Here is a 16,851-nt window from a genome sequence, read left to right as displayed (position 1 = left end):
AACAAACTGGCACTGACAAGAATAGTGGACAGAAGCAGACAACCCTGATCTGAGGTGGCCTCTGTTTTTAAGATGTGTCGTCTGCTTCGAGCCTAGAGGATTCTGAAAAGAATTACGTCAGAAGACGTCGCTTAAGTAAAAGTGTTTAAATGCTCTAAGCATCGCAACAACATGCAAAATTTTCAAAACGCTCTAAGAGTATTTCGTTACCTACCCAAAACAAAGTCATTCCAGTTATTCTGGTGTCAGCGTCAATCAACTTGGTTGCCTTACAGTTTTTCTATAAGTTCCTTCTCCAGACAAACCTTCAACCATAATTCACGCTCTCGGGAGAATTCACCAAAGAGGAAGTTTGGCGCGTTACCCTTCATGGCATTTGGCATTGTAATAGCACACTGTGCAAAGCAGGAGGATGACAAACTTGTCAGTAAACCTTATGGTATATAGTACATCCACAGATCTTAAAGAATTATTTCAAAAAAATTAAATTTCCATAGAAGAACATCCACTGTTTAAAGCTGCTAGAAAAGGAAATGCTGTTACAGTTGAACGTCTCTGCAGAAATGGTGCAGATCCCAACCAAAGGTTCATCACTGTTTTAGTTTTATTTATTTCATTCTATTTTTTATTTATTGATTTGTTTACTTTATCTTACACAAATTCTATACTTAAACAAAAATCCTTTCAGGCATCCCTTAGGATGGACTCCACTACATATTGCAGCAGTTCAGGGAAATGTTGATGTTGTAAAAACTTTATTAAAGGTAACAGATCATTATCGCAAAAAGCAAAACAAAAAACCATAGTATAAATATCCACCCACTATTTTATCACATATTTTATATGTAAGATTGCACATTTCTTTATTTATAGTGTGGAGCCAACTCAGATTTAGGGGACGATTTTAGCAATGCCAATTTGAAAGCACGAGAAAAGGGGCTTATTTGGTTGGATGGTAACAATATATCAGACAACAAATAATTGAGACAGTTAATCAATCTGTTTGATTTGGCAAAAGTCATGGAAATGAGAGAAGAAGAATTTTCAGACCGTCTTAATAATCGGGCTACATTCACTGGATGCACTGCATTGCATTATGCCTGCATTATCGACGATGCCGGTAAAGAAAAACTAGTATGATTTCATCTTTCCAACAATCGTTATCGCAAAATTATCATTCTCATGTAGCCTGTGTGGCTGCTTTACTCGAAGGGGGTTGCAATCCATCGCTTCCGAATCTTAGCGGACACAAGCCAATCGATTACGCCAACAGTGATGCTATGAAAAAGCTTTTAGAGAGTTATATTGCAAAGGTAGTTGCAAATTTTTCTTATATAGTAATTTAAATGATCAGGATTACTTTTAAAACTTATTTAGTATGAAGACTTAATGAAGGAAAAAGCGGCAGAAGAGAGGCGCAGATATCCGCTAGAATTGCGTTTAAAGGAAAAAATTATTGGACAAGAGGCGGCCATCGCCACGGTTGCATCAGGTACGGTCATCTCAATTCCCATATTTGGCTTTTATGTCATTAAGTAGTCACGTGTTGAAAAACAGCTATCCGCAGAAAAGAAGGTGGCTGGATTGATGAGGAGCATCCCTTGGTTTTTCTTTTTCTTGGTTCTTCTGGAATTGGAAAAACAGAGTTAGCTAAACAAGTAAACGGCTGCTGTTCGATCTGTCTGTACCGTTTTCGTTAAATTTGCTATTTTTTTTTAGGTAGCTACGTATTTGAATCCTAAAAATACTGACGGATTCATTCGCTTAGATATGTCGGAGTACCAAAACAAACATGAGGTAAATATGGATTTACCTAATATGCTAGCATTTCATTACCCTTTTCGCTTTTCAGGTTGCAAAGTTGATCGGTTCTCCACCAGGATATGTCGGTTATGAAGAAGGCGGGCAGTTGACAAAAAAACTCAAAAAGTGCCCCGATGTAAGCTTCTAAGTATTCGATTATGGCAAGAGCGTCAAATCAGTTTACCGATATTTTTAGGCCGTTGTACTACTGGATGAAGTAGATAAAGCGCACCCTGATGTATTAACGGTTCTACTGCAGCTGTTCGATGAAGTATTGCTTACATCTGGCCATATAAATCATACATAAATATATTTGTCTGTTTCGTTAAGGGAAGAATAACAGATGGACGAGGCAAAACAACGATCTGCAAAGATGCGATTTTTATCATGACTTCAAATTTGGCTAATGATGAAATTGCCGATCATGCCTTACGACTACGCCATGAAGCTGAAATGGCATCGAAACGACGCGCAAACAACAATAAAGAAGGTTAGCTACTATGGGATCACCGTTGTTGGTTGTTTGAATTTTTCCATTTTATTAGTAGACGAAATTCCTTCCACGACACTTTCCATATCTCGAGAATTTAGTGATTTCGTTGTTCGTCCGATACTCAAGGTATTTGGAACCTCATATAATTTGAACTCTGTATAGATATAATCCTTACGGAATTGTGTTCACTTTACTACTATTATTTTTTCTAGCGCCACTTCGGTCGGGATGAATTTTTGGGGAGAATCAACGAATTTGTCTTCTTTTTCCCTTTTTCCAGGTAAGAGATATTGCACGTATTTTTAAAACCCCAAACTAAATACGTTTTTTATCTTTTAAATAGAACTGAACTTCATCAGCTAGTCCAAAGGGAATTAGATTTTTGGGCCAAAAAGGTAAGATATATTGTAAGTGATAAGCAGTAAGCAGGATTTAATTTGTTAATAATCAGGCGAAAGATCGGTATGAGGTGGATGTGTCATGGGACGGACAGGTGCTGGATGCACTTTGTCTTGGGTACAACGTAGCGTATGGAGCCCGGAGTATCAAGTATGAAGTAGAACGGAATGTAGTGAGCCTACTCTCCAACTCTCAGCAATTTTACGGTTTTCCACGCGGTGCTTTACTTCAGCTCTATGTTTCCTATGGCGACGGATCTTCAAGTGAAACAGCGCGCCAACCAGAAATTCGGTTGCGTATTAAAACAAAAGATAGTGTTGAATTTACCGAATTGGCTTCTCCCGTACGGGATTTGTTGTCTAAAGCAGATAATGGGAAAGGGAGCTTGCAAAAAAATGTAGATTCATAATGCAATAGAAATTCCTCTTTTATTGAAATTCTTTGACCCAATCTATTCTAGACTTCAATCTTGTGTTAATTTTGGTTTGTTTTTCCAATAAGATCTTCAAATGGATTTGAACTATTTTTGAGGAACTTTGAGCGGTTAGTCATGTTATCGCGACCCAGTCGAAGCAAAATTGGTTAATATTTGTTTGTTAATATGAACATAGTCCAAGCCCTACATCCTATTAGATTAACCTTTTAGTTACTAAAGAAATATTAGACTTTATGTAAGTTATTGAACATAAAGGCTTCGTTCAGAGAATAAGATAACAGGGTTTTGAACCTGGGACGTCTGTCTAAATGTGTTTAGGGATAACCTGCAATAATGTTGTTTAGATCTCCCTCAACCGTTGTCGGTCGTCACGCACATCACCCGCTGACAGCTGAAATTCACAACTGGCAATTACATTGAAAAGGAGAGGAAAGTTACGAATGTAGCAGGCAGTCGCACATTTCAATTGAAAGCTTGTTGATGATGTAGATTACCGACTTAGGGATCTAAATTGTGTAATCCAAGGCCAAAGCGACGGAGAAGGCCATTCCCTTTTTCTCGTACATTCATGCGGGCTAGCAGTCTTATTGTTAACTGGACCAACCAAAGAAGTCTGATATGCAACTTGTTCTACTCAGTTACTAAATATGAAGTTTTCTTTTAAGCTTTTTCAAAAAGATTAAACACATTTACAAGGACCATTTGTATCTGGTAACATTCACTAGAATCCTAATTTACTTCTATGCGAGAGAGCCATAACATGAGTTTAATTTCTTGTTTGCAGATATTTGAGCCATGTGTAATTGAAGCAGTTAATGTGGATATCAAAGCTATACCAATAGTTGTGCATATCGCAACGTCCTTCTGCGACATCCAAATTTTGGGCATACACAGTCAAACAAGGTGAATTAAATCTACATGAATATTTTCAGTGAGGAATTTGTATTGAAAAAATTTCTTAAGATGGAGGTTGGCATGATTCAAGTTACAGCTGATGAAGATTTTGAGAAACTTTGGCAAATGGTATCAGATAACTCTTGGAAATTGGAATATCAACATGAAGAAATCAACGTGTGGAGCAAACACTCAAACAGCACAGACTTAAAAATTGTCAAAGTAAGGTTAAAATAATAAATGATTTTACTCCAAAAAGTATAGGCAAGTAAGCGTTGGTCATTTATTATTGGTTATTTTTTATTCTTTAGGTGAAAACAACATTCCCTGATGTTGATATGTGGCTATTGTTTGACCTCTTAATGGATGGAGAGTACAGACCTGTGTGGGATACATGTATGGTTGCATCTTACACCATAGGCTATATTAATCCAAATAATGATGTTGGTTATTATGCCAGTAAGTATTTTGGCATGTGAGAGAAAGTGGTTCAAAGTTACAACAGCTTGCTTGATATAGTGTCGTGTCCACCACCAATTCAAAACCGCGATTTCGTCCTTCAGCGTTCGTGGTTAGCCACACCCAAGAAAATTTCTATCTTGAACCATTCCGTAACTCACAAGGACCTTCCACCCAAAAAATACTTCATCAGAGGAGTATCCCACATTACAGGTTTTTCTTTTTTATTCGTATAGTATATAATATCTTAATTCTATCGTAATGACTTTTTCGATAAACAGGCTACGTTATCGAACCCTTGCCAGGAAAATCCAAGGGCCTAACGCTTGCCTATGTATCGGCAACGGATCCACGGGGAGCAATCCCTACTTGGGCTGTGAATAAAGGCACCCAGTATTTCGCCCCCAAGGTAATGTGGTGGATGTTAGAAGTAGCTGTAAGAAGTGAAAGTTATTAATTATTCTATTCCTGCTACCTCAGATGATGAAAACTTTGCATAAAGCTTGCCGAGGATATTTAGAATGGAAACAATTACATAGTCCAGGCTTCAAACCTTGGTTGTATCCTGAACAAATGGACCATCCAAAACTGCTAGTCGAGCAAGTAATGTAAATTCAGATGTTCAAATTCGCCATACTCATATGTTGTTTTTACAATTGCGTAGGAGTCTGCTGTAAATGGTAATGACGAAATCCCGTTGAACGACAAAGGAACTAATGGAGATAGCAAAGAGATGGTACCATTTTAATGAAAAGCACTTTCGAAAGCCGTGCACAAGTATGCTAGTTTTCGTTTCATTTGGTTGTCACTATGAAAATATGTCGCGCTTATTAATTATTTTGAAGGAAAGAGCGATTGTGAACAACATTTTAATATAACATAGCCCACTGTTATATTGATGATGAAAAACTAATCAACAACTGCATTCCACGTATTCCTAAAAGAATGTAGATGAGAGAAAACATTTGCAACAAATAGACATTTTAATTTGGGAATAATATTGAATCAAAGAATGAATGAAATTTTGGAAGCAACCGTGAAGAATACTGCGGTTACATTTAAGCCACAACATGTTTTACTGAAGCCTTTTGAATTGTGTTAATTTTGTCGCCAAGGCTAAGGGCCATTCCTTGACTCTTAGCTCGAATTCGAATGTGTCCGGTGACTGGCGCGTCAGGTTTACCAAACGGTTTCTCTAGACTGAGATTAGCTAACGCATCTTCTCCAAAGACCGAACGAGCATACAAGTTGGCTGCCATGAATCCACAATCACCGGCCAAAGCCTTCTCTGGAGTCAGGCACTTCATATTTGTCGATCTACACAAACAAGAAAATTACAAGTTAAGTTAAGCTAGGTAAAGCAAAAATCTTACCCCCTACTTACTTGAGCAGATGTTGCAAGTAGAGATTTAGATCATTGATGTTGGTGTTAACAGTGACTTTGTTTTCCCACTCAAAATCAGCCCACATCTGGCGGAACTCGGCGTCAGTACAGCTGGCAGGCATTATGTAATCCATAATATCGATATGAATGTCATTGAGAACAACAACGTTTCGGTCTGACGTCGAACCAGTCACATCGTAGACTATATTTCCAAAGATAATTCCATTTTCTGTTGAAGCGACCTAGATCAGCACGGAAAGATTAACGAACCTGAAATAACAGAACATCAAAACAACATACCTTAACGCTGGCCTTGATATTAGCAAAATCATGTGGGGCTAAAATGATTGCCGACGGCTTTTCAACGAGTTTCAGATCACCTAGAGTGGCTAGTTCCAGCGTGCAATTTTGAAGCGTGTCGGCCGTTTGATTAACAATCAATACATCGAGAACGATGTCATACTGGTTCACGTTGACGTAAGCTTCGGCGTACACTGGATCAGAGAATCCTGTCAACTGTGTCACCTTGTTCAGTTTCGAGACGCTCAGATCCAGTCCGGTTCGTTGAGCTGATCCCACCAAGGCCTGAGACAAACTTGATTCAAAAACGTCTTCAAGGCCTCCTAGTTCATTACGAGAAAGAAGTTGCTTAAACGAGACGAGGTCATCAGCTTGGACTGATCGGTTGTTCTTTTCTAAATTCTTTTGGGCAGCAGCTTCTTCCTCAGCCTTAGCGGCTAGCATAAGCGAAATTGAACGACGACAGGCATCCGTAAAGACTTCTACCAAGATGGGTGATCGTTCTGACAGCACCTTTAATGACAAAACAAAAATTGTTGAACTGTTCATAGACGTTCTCGAGATTGTAGCCTACTTTAAGGCAAAGCCCTAGTCTTGCAGCATCATCGTTACTGATTGGTTTTTGTGGCAAGCCAGAACGGCCCAAATGAAGGATTGCCGTAATAACAAGCATGGCTTCTGCACAAAACTGATTTTGGGTTTGCGTGTTGGAAGTTTGTTGCACGAAACGCAAGGCTAGTTTGGTTAGAGTTGTAGCCATTGATGCTCCAATGAAAAAATCACCTTCCATCAAATACCTAGGGACGACAGCACGTTTAATAATTAATGAGTAGAAGTGTAGGTTTCATCTATTTTGATACTTTCGAAGAGGAGGTCTTTCTTCTTTTTTGGCGGTTGTTGCGGCAGTGCTGAAGATAGACTGAGTGGCATAGGTACCATCTGCTGTGACTAAGCGAGCGTTGGGAGCCGTCGGGTTAGTGGCGACATTACTTTGCGTAGCAGGACTTTCTCCATCGGGTTGTTCTCCAGCTGCTTTCCGGATTTCATCGTCCACCATAGGAATTTCACCTAGCGATTGTCGTATTTTCGACATGACTGAACGAATGTCATCTGTCGAAGTTGCGTACTCGCCCAAGATCCAGATTGCCGCACGATGCACCTTGACCGATCTTAAAACGAAAATTAAAAACAAAAACGTCTGTAGATTTTGGTCAAAAACAAAAATGTACTTGATAGAAAGAAAGGCTTCTAGCAGCTTTTCGATTATAAGTGCACGGAGTCCCTCGAATTTTTGAATTGCTTCGCGAACAAAAACCAAAACATCGGCTGCAGCCAGCTCATTGGTATCGGAAAGGAATTCGGTTAGAACGGGTATAACGGTAGCGGAAATATCAGGAAACTTGATGCAACACGAGTGAAGAGTGCGCACCAAAAGTTGGCGGTATTTTCCCGTATCCTCGTGCTCCGTTGTGTTGTGCGTCTTGGTTACTTCCTACAAACCAATTTGCTTTAGAAGGAATTTTGTTCCAATTACAACGACATGCTGGAACTCTAACCTTTTTCAAAACCAGCACAATGTCTTCGATGTTGCGCGACGAAACCAAATCTAGAATGAGGGAAAGTGTTTTCTTCCTTACTTCCAAATCCGGAGTTGCCAACACACGTAAGATATCCATCACCAATTCCTGAGATCAACAGAATTACGATATAATTTTAATTAAATATTATCTCTTCCCCAGTTGTTGTAGGGATAAGGACGGTAAGGATTAATGAAAAGATAACCAACCTGCAGAACACGTTCTTGGTTTGGTTGCTCTTTCAAAGCAATTAGGCGGTCCAGTACAATAAGCTTCACATTATTATCGCTTTCTTTTAGGATAATTTCGATGTAGCAACTGGCAGCAGCTACGGTAGGAGAGGTGATGTAAGGTTAATGTTGAATTTTTTTTAATACGAGTATTGATCAATAACCTTTAATAGCTGAGGGTGCAGACGACAGGGTTACTAGGGTGCCAGCGGCTTCGTAGCGAACAGCCGGACTTGTGGCATTCAGAAAGCTGTAGATGCATCGTATGAAACGCGATCTCTCACTAGGATTAGCGTGACACACCTTATAAATTAGTTCAACGATGACCAACTGCAAAATATCTCCGAATGAATGAACCTGATACACAGAAAAGTAAAAAAAAAAAAACTTAATTATCAAACTTTCTTGGATGTTCAACTTCTTAATTACTTGATCAATGCAGGAAGTAAGGTATGACAGAGCTCTCTCTTGATCTGCGTGAATTAACATCATAAATGCGTTGCGCTTACAAGACATATCCTGTTCACGTTCCAAAAAATTGGCAATCAACTCTGGTCCGTCGGGGATAAGGAAGTCAAAATTGCGGTAAATTGTATAAATAGCCAAGACAGCGTTGCGCCGAACGTAGCTATGTCGATGTTCCAAACATGACCTGATCGACGGCATCAACGGCTCTAGGATCTCAGGTTCCTTTAAAGAGGGAAAACCACAAAGAGCTCAGTTGAAGAATTAATGACACTATACAATTGGTTTACTTTAAGTTTGCAAAGAAAGCGCAAGGTTGATCCTCTTATGAATTCATTTGGGTGTTGAAGGTCTCGTCTGTAAGCATCACAAACAAGAATCATCTCATGCAAAAGTTTTCCATCAGGTGAAGTCTTTGGAATAATTTCCCAAAATATTAATAGAAGTTTCTTGACATTGTGATCTTGCAAGGGAAGCACAAATTTGACAACTGCCATGAGGATTCCTGGAATCTTCTCTCCATTCAGAATGATGTAAATGACCTTTTTTAAGGCATCAATTTTGGCTTTGATATCCCCAATTTCTAACTCTTTTCTGAGTTGATCTTGAGAAGGATAGTCTGAATCTGGTGTACTGATGAGAGTATAACAAGGTTGCTCGGTCACAGACATCTAAACAAGAAAAATACAAAACGATACGTGAATTACAAAACTCTGACCGGTTGAAGCTTGATGTAATGTTTTTATGACAGCTATCTGCATCTAAACTAAAACTATCATATGTTTACTGTTACTTAGGTATCATTGACAAACGGTTGAAGAAAGACGGAGACTTGCCTTGTATCGTTTTTCTACAATTCCTTGTTTTATTTTCTATGTGAACGATATCTTTACGAAACGAAGGAAATTCACGAAACCTTTGACGTTGACAGAAAATAACCCACGTCAGTTGGTCAGCGACAAAACCAATTAAAGAGAAAGTGGCAACAGTGGAGCAGCGTTGCCCTTTTCGTCAATTAAACCCAAATACTTCGAACAGCAACAGAGCGTAATGACGTTTAAAAGAAGCAAGGCTCGCTAGCAGCTCAGTATAAGCACACGTTGTGTCATGTTTACCTCCTTTTTTCGTTTGTCTATGGTAGTTATCTAGCATGTATTGGCCTCATGATTAGTGTCCTGACATTCTGATGCAATAGTCAACCAGAAATGCATCGTTATTGTTATAAAAACGCGTTTATAATACCCAACTGAATGTTACTGAGGTGATAAAATTATCTAAAAACCAGAACAGCATGCATCGGTATTTCTCGTTTACGTCTTATGTATATTAAACTATTAATGGATACGACCTGATTAAGAGAGGTAGGTGTCTTATCTGCGTCATCTACTAAAATTACGGAAGGAAATTTGTGTAGGCTACGTTAACTGCTGTAGAACGTGAAAATTGTTCTACCACGTTATCTGCGTGAATGTCGGAATATTAAATATGTTGGTGCCTAGGCAGCTCACTGTGACATATGGAAAAACAACATGTTTTTCTTGTTAACAGTAATTGAGAAAATGGCATAGTTGATTGTTTGAAGATGTTCGTCTGCCAGCCTCCGGGTTTCTCGCATCGGAAACCATGTCGAAGCATTGAGGCCATCCTCTTGGAGCAGGTAGCAGTGGAACACGATGCCCGCCTGCGCCTGTCACGTTGGAAGTAGCAGAAAACACAGTGCCAGCTCCATGCAAGAAAAGGAACCAAAACCATAGGCCATCCTTCTGACGCCATCGGCAATTGGAATGAAACGTCTGATTCTCCACGTCTAGGCCCTGTTGCGGTGTTACGTGGTAAAAGAATGACGACCAGCAGTCAACAAAAGGCTACAAGTCATCGACCAGTAAACAAGAGATTTTTCTCTTCTAGACAGGAAAATTTCATCATTGCTTTTGCGTTTATAAATTTTCTTTATATAATTCGCAATGGGAGTGTTCCTTCTATGTTTAGCTGTTTTGCTTTTCTCGCCTGGTTTGGCCCACTTAAATGAAGGTAAGAACCCTCAGTTAATTTTTGGTAACGCCATGATTTTTACCCTTGAAATAACCTTAGTCTCTCATACGAAACTCGAACGCTATAAGTTCTTCATGACTGTTTTCAGTAGTTCCATTTCAGAATGTCTTCTTTTCGCAACAAAATGGCGTTCACTTTTTTCTTTAGCTGCTTTAATGACTACAGAAACATTGTAATATTTTAAAATTTTTATTAGGAAAAAAAGGAAATGCGTTAGAAATCAGTTTAACCAACGCAAGCTCAGTGATTGATAAAAAGGACACAGTCAAGCAATTGGTTCCGGATCATCGGGTAGAATCCTCTGAAATCATAACTGAAAAAATTTCAAGTTTAATTGCTGCAAACAAGCAGGACGGGAAAAAAAGAGTCCAAATAAACGACACAAGAATCGCGTCAACCAGCTGAATCAGAAAGGTTGGTTTAGAATGCTTAACTGAACCGTTTACCATGAAGAGTGTAGTTTCAGTCTAAATATCCAACTCTATTTAGGCAAGAGGCCCAGTAAGCGTAACCGTCGTCCTCCAAATGAAAAGAAAGTATACCAGAAGAAGGCTAAACAACCCGGCATCCGCGCGGTTCGGTATTTGGCCCGATCATCCCATACCGATCAATTAAATAAAGCTGTGGATGACATGCTTGAATGCATGTCACAAACATTAGCTACACATAATTCTACATTTTCTGTAAGATTAAAGTAAGTTGATGAACTTCGAATAACTATCTCTATGTGTTTAACAATCGGTTATTGTTTGCAGTACCTTCCGTACGAATATGAAAATATCTCCTTGGGCGTTTGTTGCACTGAATAAAACGAACACGATCAAAATGGAAGAAAAAGTGATAGATGGGAAAACCCGTCGAGCAAGAGCTGCCGACAATTTCAAGAATGAAGCTGCCGAAGTAGATACCGAAAGTTATGAAGACGACGATGATGCAATAAATCCGGAAGAGGAAACGACACTTAGCCCCGTAACTGAAAATTCTAATGATATTGAGGAATCATCAACCGTTCCAGAAGAAATTATGGCGACTGAAGAGGATGATGTTGACGACAGTGCGGAGACGGTCACGTATGATTCCGTTAACATCACGCAATCCAAAAAGGATAATGCTACGGGATATCATCGAACCCAAAAACCATTCCCGGTTGTGCTGCCAGACGGAACGGTGGAATACAGTCTACAGCTGCTCAGTGAAAATGAAACTGAGAATAGGAAAGTGGAATTTGCTGAGGAAGAGTCATCACAACAGCGGTAAATTGTCTTTTTTCATTCAATATGACGGAGGTATATGATTTGAAATGATACAGGGAGGATTCAGGTCGCCAAGCTAAGGAATTGAATGGTAAACGTGACCAAAGTTCATCCCGAAGTTATCCGCGCAGGCCAAGTGCTACGGTTGAAGGAATAGGATTTATTCAAAGAAACGGCGACGTCTTGGTCGGAATGAGACAAAATTCTAGCTCGCATATTATAGACACACAATTACTAATCGGCCCACTGCAGTATGTAATGGATAAAAAATCCGGATTCCTTCTTCAACAGTCTCGTGTATCAACGCCTCAACTTACCGCTAAGCTACGTTTGACGGTTTGTATCCCCGTTCAGAATAACTTCGGTGGTTCGTTACTTAACAACTTTGTGAACTATTTTCAGGAAGTTGATGGCAAATTGGTAGCAGTGCGATTCAAACCCACAAAAATTCGTCCTAATGAAGCATTAGTTACTCTTCGATTAAGTGAAAATGGGAAGGTACCGTCAAATTTAGAGACGGCCCGTCTTGTGTCTTATCTGAGTCGGGAAATGACGAGAATTTGGAACTCTGGATATCTACTGCGTCGCGTCAAACGCCAGTTTAAGCAGTTATTTATAGACGAAACAACTAACAAGAAAAGAGATTCCAAGCTCGATGACGCTCGGAAGATTGTTCAAATATTGGCCTCAACGATTGAACCTCTGTCACCTGATGCAGAAGAAGATAACAAAGAACTGCCGAAAGCATAAATACTTCTATGCTGAATATTTTTAAATAATAATAATTCTATACGCTTTAATCCTAATAGCTTTGCCTGGTATACCAAAATTACGTTTTACAACTATTAAATTTACAATACAGAATACAATGAGTTCTATAACGACATTGGCAACTATGGATAAAAAAAATAGCAGACGGGTCTGTCACGACAAAGCTGCATTTTCCCGCCAATCTCATTCACGAGTTCGGCAGTGGCTGAAGAACAAGATCTTCGTTGATACCTACACGTAATATGAGTGAAGAAATAATGGAAGCCCTTGATTCGGGTACTTCTTCTGAATCTGAATCCGAATCAATAAAATCACCCCTGAAAGATTGTGAAAGCCTGTCTCATCGAAAGTTAAAAATTGCCTCACAGATTGCAAATGAAAATTCGAACTCCAGCTCAGATTTACCCTTAAGTTTCCTTGTAACGAAAAAGAAATCACAGTTATCCATTTTGTCGGAAGATGAAACTGATGGCTCAACTTCAAACACTACTGAGAAACAGAATGAAAAACCATCAAATGTTTTGGTTTCAATGGATGAAAATTCAAGTTCTAGTGATATCCCACTAACTAAGTTGGCTTCCAACAAAAAACCACTTGAATTAAAGTTAGAAGTCCCATCGTCCAATGTTTCAGTATCAGCAGATGACAATTCATGTTCTAGTGATGTCCCGCTTGCCAAGTTTGTACGTTCAACAATCCAGCATACCAATTTAGAAGCAAAGAAGGTAAACAATAAGTTACGAAAAAAGGTAACTGTGAATAAAAGTAAAAAAAGCAAATCAAAATTGGAAGTTATGATGGATGGTTCAAATGATTCCCATGCTTCTGATCAAACATCACTTGTTGAACAAGAAGAATCTGATTCTAGTTCAAGTTTCGCGCAAGCACGGGAAACGCCCAAGAGCAATATTAAAAAACAGAAATCAGTCAAAACAAAAAAAGTGAATGAGAAAAGCAGTTTGAAAAGAAAAAGAAGCGAGGAAACTAGCAGTGAGCAAAAACGGGCCAAAACTAAAAGAAAACTAAACATTTCGTCGGATAGCAGCTCCGACGATGCTGTTAAATCAAAAAGGGATACACCAGCACCGGCTTCCAGTATAAAAAATGGCACTCCAGTATCCACCACGAAGAATGAAACTGTTCCAGCAATAATCGACAGCAAATCTAGTCCGTCAATGGGCAAGAAAAAGCTAGGTCCTGCGAGTGGCAAAAAGAAATCGCCTGTTCAGGATGACGTTATGATTTCTCCAACTAAAACGGAAGCCAACACAAATCCTAAAGGCTCCAACTCCAAACCAATTGGCGGTAAAAAAGCAAAGGTGTTGGATAAAAATGGTATTCTGGAAAAGCTCAATAATTCGTCCGATACTAGCAGCTCTTCAGAAGACAGTGAAGTTGAGGATCCCTCAAATGTTGAAACCGCCGTTGCTTTGCCATCCAGCTCGAGTTCTGAAAGTGGCGAAGACTCAGTTACAACTCTCAGCTCCTTGAAAAGAAAAAAGAAAGTCCCGCAAAAAAAAGCCAAGGGAACAAGGAAAAGTGAAAATGTTGGAAATGCTAGCGACTCAGATGATCCAATGGTCCGTAAAACAAGTAATTCAAGCACTGGCAAAGTTGAAGAACACCCTGTTTGCTCGACTTCTGGATCTTCTTCCAGCGAAGAGTCCGAAAACGTTTCCCCGCAGAAGAAAAAGGCCACGCAGAAAGATGAAAAATCATCAAAAAAGGAAACCACAAAAGAAAAAAAAATCCCGGGGACAACCCGCGTATAATACGGCTTCAACGCTATTTGAAAGAAGCGGGTGAGTAAGCAACAAAATCACAATGTTTTTCAATTTTTTTTTTGTTACTGAACGTGAATTACAGGAATTCGTGTGCAGAACTACAAAACATTATGGCAAAATTGCAAAAATGACAAAGCGAGGGCTCAAAAGCTAATGGAGTTGCTTCATGAACGCGGATTGAAGGGAAAACCTTCAGTTTCCGAATGCCGAAAACTTAAGAAGAAATTGGAAAGAGAAAAGGAGGTTTCGGAACTCAATACATCCAACATCATCACCTCTAATGGTACCAGTATATTTAGCAAGAGCCTTTTTGCTTGTAAAATTTGAATTTACTTTTTATTTCTACCTCTATAACAAAACAGGGAGATCTCGCCGAGGTGTAACGAGCCTCTTTGCAACTCGTCATAGTCCGTCTCCAGCCAGCGCTAAAAAACAAGAAACGTCACCAAAGAAGTCGCCTGAATTTAAGAAAATATTTGGTCGATTGAAAAACATCGTCGACAGTGAGGATTCTGACTGAAACTTCCAGTATCGTATGTCAAATTTTTAGAACCTTTCTTTTCATCGTAAAACTCATTTGTTCAATTTCTTACTTTTAATCCGTGGGTAGAATAGTGTTAATTTCCGCACTTTTCCCATCCATAATATTATAAGATCACGTTGTGGCGTGCAATATTACCATTTACGTCCACAACTAAAATCACAGAGATATCTCCCCTTGTTAATCGTAACGCATATCAGTACTTTTAAATCAGTTTTAAAATAAAATATCATCCCAGTTTAATTTTGAAGAATACGTACATTTTTCTATTATAATGATTAAACGTGGTTAAGCACAAATCTCAGTAGCATTAATTACGAAATACGGGGAAAAAACAGTTGGTTGATATGGTTGCAGCATCACCATCGGACAGCAAAACGTACCACATCCTATCGTTTTTGGCAATATACGTGTCCTAATCGTACTCTCTTTACATGATAATGCAGCAGCCTTGCTGCTCATTGTTTGTCCTGGATGATTGGGAATAAACGCGTTGGGAATGTATCCTAGCTTGAGGTTCCATAACCGCAGCTAGCAAATTAGAATTCTGTTCGGTCAATGAACTGACTAAGTCATTTTGGCGCTGCAAGTCCAATCTCATCGCATTTAACTGTTGCTCAAGTTGATCAGTCCGCTTGTTATCAGATACGTTCGTATTGTTCTTGGAAAGTGACATGACTCGTAAGTTATTAATCACAGTTTGCAAACTAGCCTTTTCATCTCTGAGTAGTCGTACTGCCGCCGTCTGGGACTGCAAATCCGAATTCAGCAACTGTATCTTTTGCTGGAGCTGATTTACCTGTTGACTGTTTGGTTTCATGTTACTATCACTGAAGTTCTCAATTGCGCCGTTAAGTTGTGTTAAACGGCTAAGGTAATTCTGTTTCATTTTAGTGTTTTCCTCTTGAAGAATTCGTATGGTTTCTTCTAATTGGTCAATTTGTTGCTGCTTCTTTTCGTGATTGCTTCTAGCTGACTTATCCAGTTTACGGTTAGAATGCTGCTGAGCAAAAATTTTGCCCAAATTCAACTTCGGATCATAAGGTTGATTTTTCTTCTCATTCCAACCGTGACCATTAACAGCATCCAACTGGAAAAGGTACAAGTAACAATAGGTTATGATTTTAAAAACATATTTTAACATTGTTTTACATGAACGCAGGCATGGGGATTGTGAACTACGGCACAGTTGTAACGATAAGCTGATTTCGAGGACACGTTCTCATCAACGTAAATTAATGTTTGAATTTCACGGTCAGCAAGACATTGAATAAGAAAACTGTCGGTATTCTGCCTCAGGTGCAACAGTGATAATATTTTAGCTTTATCGCCGTTAATTAATTTACAAGTGCTAGCTGCTTCCAATTCTGCGGCCGACAAAACCATGGTGACTTCATTGACGTCGCAAACTGACTGCTTATTTCACTCTGTCGCTAATTTCGCGCTGTTTTCTAGCATAACACTTGATATTGACTGGATGAGAGTGATAAGGGAACTGCTAAACAAAGATAAGACCGTATACAATATATGGTATCTATTGTGAATCATTGTTTGCCAAAGCTATCGGGAAAAAGAAAAATTCCGAGAATCTCTAATTTAAAAATTCCAAATATCTTGTCACGAGATGAAACATTTAATTGATTTTGATAGAACATTTTTTTCCTATTTAGATATATAGACAAGATCATTCTCGCTCTTTTCTAGGAATGACCTTCACTAGCACCAATAAATCCTTTTTCAATAATCCTACCCAGAATCCCAACATTATTATCTACCGAGAAACACGTCTACTTGCCCCTTTTTCCCAACCAAATCGTCTCTCTCGGCTAAGATAGTTTTTGATGATAGAATTGGCAAGTGCTCGACGTAAGAAAAATTAACTTGCAAAGCTGCGCTTATATGCTGCAAATCTCTGGATAAAACCGTTCACAGAAAAATTGTATTCTATAATACATCCTGGTGTAATGTGTTCCGTTAGTGGAGCGCTTTCAATTTGATTCGACGAATTCA

The 16,851-nt window shown here is 39.0% G+C and overlaps 6 protein-coding genes across 10 annotated transcripts; 4 read left to right on the top strand and 2 right to left on the bottom strand.

The window, feature by feature from the left end:
* Positions 1–98: 98 nt before the first annotated feature.
* On the top strand, positions 99–3,132 carry LOC130698588 (mitochondrial disaggregase-like). Of its 4 annotated transcripts, none has more exons than XM_057521261.2 (16): positions 99–439; positions 501–585; positions 689–764; positions 874–955; positions 1,019–1,120; positions 1,189–1,313; positions 1,378–1,492; positions 1,558–1,658; positions 1,720–1,797; positions 1,853–1,939; positions 2,000–2,074; positions 2,134–2,293; positions 2,352–2,422; positions 2,509–2,576; positions 2,640–2,691; positions 2,748–3,132. In XM_057521261.2, the coding sequence occupies exons 1-16, from the start codon at positions 172–174 to the stop codon at positions 3,102–3,104; spliced, it is 1,902 nt and encodes a 633-aa protein (XP_057377244.1). In that variant the 5' UTR covers positions 99–171; the 3' UTR covers positions 3,105–3,132. The 4 variants fall into 4 exon arrangements, with proteins under 4 accessions (XP_057377244.1, XP_057377243.1, XP_057377242.1 ...); XM_057521260.2 differs by having other exon boundaries at positions 2,349–2,422; XM_057521259.2 differs by having other exon boundaries at positions 498–585.
* A 337-nt stretch (positions 3,133–3,469) lies between these two features.
* Positions 3,470–5,484, top strand: LOC130698598 (START domain-containing protein 10-like). Of its 2 annotated transcripts, XM_057521274.2 has the most exons (9): positions 3,470–3,842; positions 3,916–4,034; positions 4,095–4,247; positions 4,337–4,484; positions 4,545–4,697; positions 4,766–4,893; positions 4,965–5,087; positions 5,149–5,261; positions 5,330–5,484. In XM_057521274.2, exons 3-8 carry the CDS (start codon positions 4,095–4,097, stop codon positions 5,230–5,232), a joined length of 789 nt encoding a protein of 262 aa, XP_057377257.1. In that variant the 5' UTR covers positions 3,470–3,842; positions 3,916–4,034; the 3' UTR covers positions 5,233–5,261; positions 5,330–5,484. The 2 variants fall into 2 exon arrangements, with proteins under 2 accessions (XP_057377257.1, XP_057377256.1); XM_057521273.2 differs by having other exon boundaries at positions 3,471–3,842; positions 5,149–5,484.
* On the bottom strand, positions 5,352–9,132 carry LOC130698605 (coatomer subunit beta-like). Its single transcript, XM_057521283.2, has 11 exons — positions 8,731–9,132; positions 8,405–8,665; positions 8,140–8,332; positions 7,955–8,073; positions 7,725–7,853; positions 7,398–7,660; positions 7,029–7,337; positions 6,743–6,965; positions 6,169–6,681; positions 5,869–6,110; positions 5,352–5,801 (listed from the first exon to the last, which is right to left on the bottom strand). Exons 1-11 carry the CDS (start codon positions 9,109–9,111, stop codon positions 5,543–5,545), a joined length of 2,892 nt encoding a protein of 963 aa, XP_057377266.1. The 5' UTR covers positions 9,112–9,132; the 3' UTR covers positions 5,352–5,542.
* Positions 9,133–10,284: 1,152 nt separating this feature from the next.
* Positions 10,285–12,629, top strand: LOC130698593 (uncharacterized). The gene is made up of 6 exons (XM_057521267.2): positions 10,285–10,471; positions 10,689–10,906; positions 10,982–11,186; positions 11,248–11,745; positions 11,802–12,081; positions 12,148–12,629. Exons 3-6 carry the CDS (start codon positions 11,125–11,127, stop codon positions 12,493–12,495), a joined length of 1,188 nt encoding a protein of 395 aa, XP_057377250.1. The 5' UTR covers positions 10,285–10,471; positions 10,689–10,906; positions 10,982–11,124; the 3' UTR covers positions 12,496–12,629.
* Positions 12,630–12,691: 62 nt separating this feature from the next.
* LOC130698586 (HIRA-interacting protein 3-like) lies at positions 12,692–15,084 on the top strand. Its single transcript, XM_057521256.2, is given in 4 exon segments — positions 12,692–14,276; positions 14,279–14,318; positions 14,383–14,583; positions 14,663–15,084. Coding segments are annotated over 4 exon segments (1,917 nt in total). The 5' UTR covers positions 12,692–12,758; the 3' UTR covers positions 14,821–15,084.
* Positions 15,085–15,146: 62 nt separating this feature from the next.
* LOC130698596 (uncharacterized) lies at positions 15,147–16,251 on the bottom strand. The gene is made up of 2 exons (XM_057521271.2): positions 15,994–16,251; positions 15,147–15,931 (listed from the first exon to the last, which is right to left on the bottom strand). The coding sequence occupies exons 1-2, from the start codon at positions 16,225–16,227 to the stop codon at positions 15,272–15,274; spliced, it is 894 nt and encodes a 297-aa protein (XP_057377254.1). The 5' UTR covers positions 16,228–16,251; the 3' UTR covers positions 15,147–15,271.
* Between the last annotated feature and the right edge of the window lie 600 nt (positions 16,252–16,851).

Source organism: Daphnia carinata, chromosome 3 (genome assembly GCF_022539665.2).
Source record: "Daphnia carinata strain CSIRO-1 chromosome 3, CSIRO_AGI_Dcar_HiC_V3, whole genome shotgun sequence".
NCBI lineage: Eukaryota > Metazoa > Arthropoda > Branchiopoda > Diplostraca > Daphniidae > Daphnia > Daphnia carinata.
The sequence above is the reverse complement of the archived record's forward strand: the minus strand, read 5'-3'. Positions and strand labels throughout refer to the sequence as shown.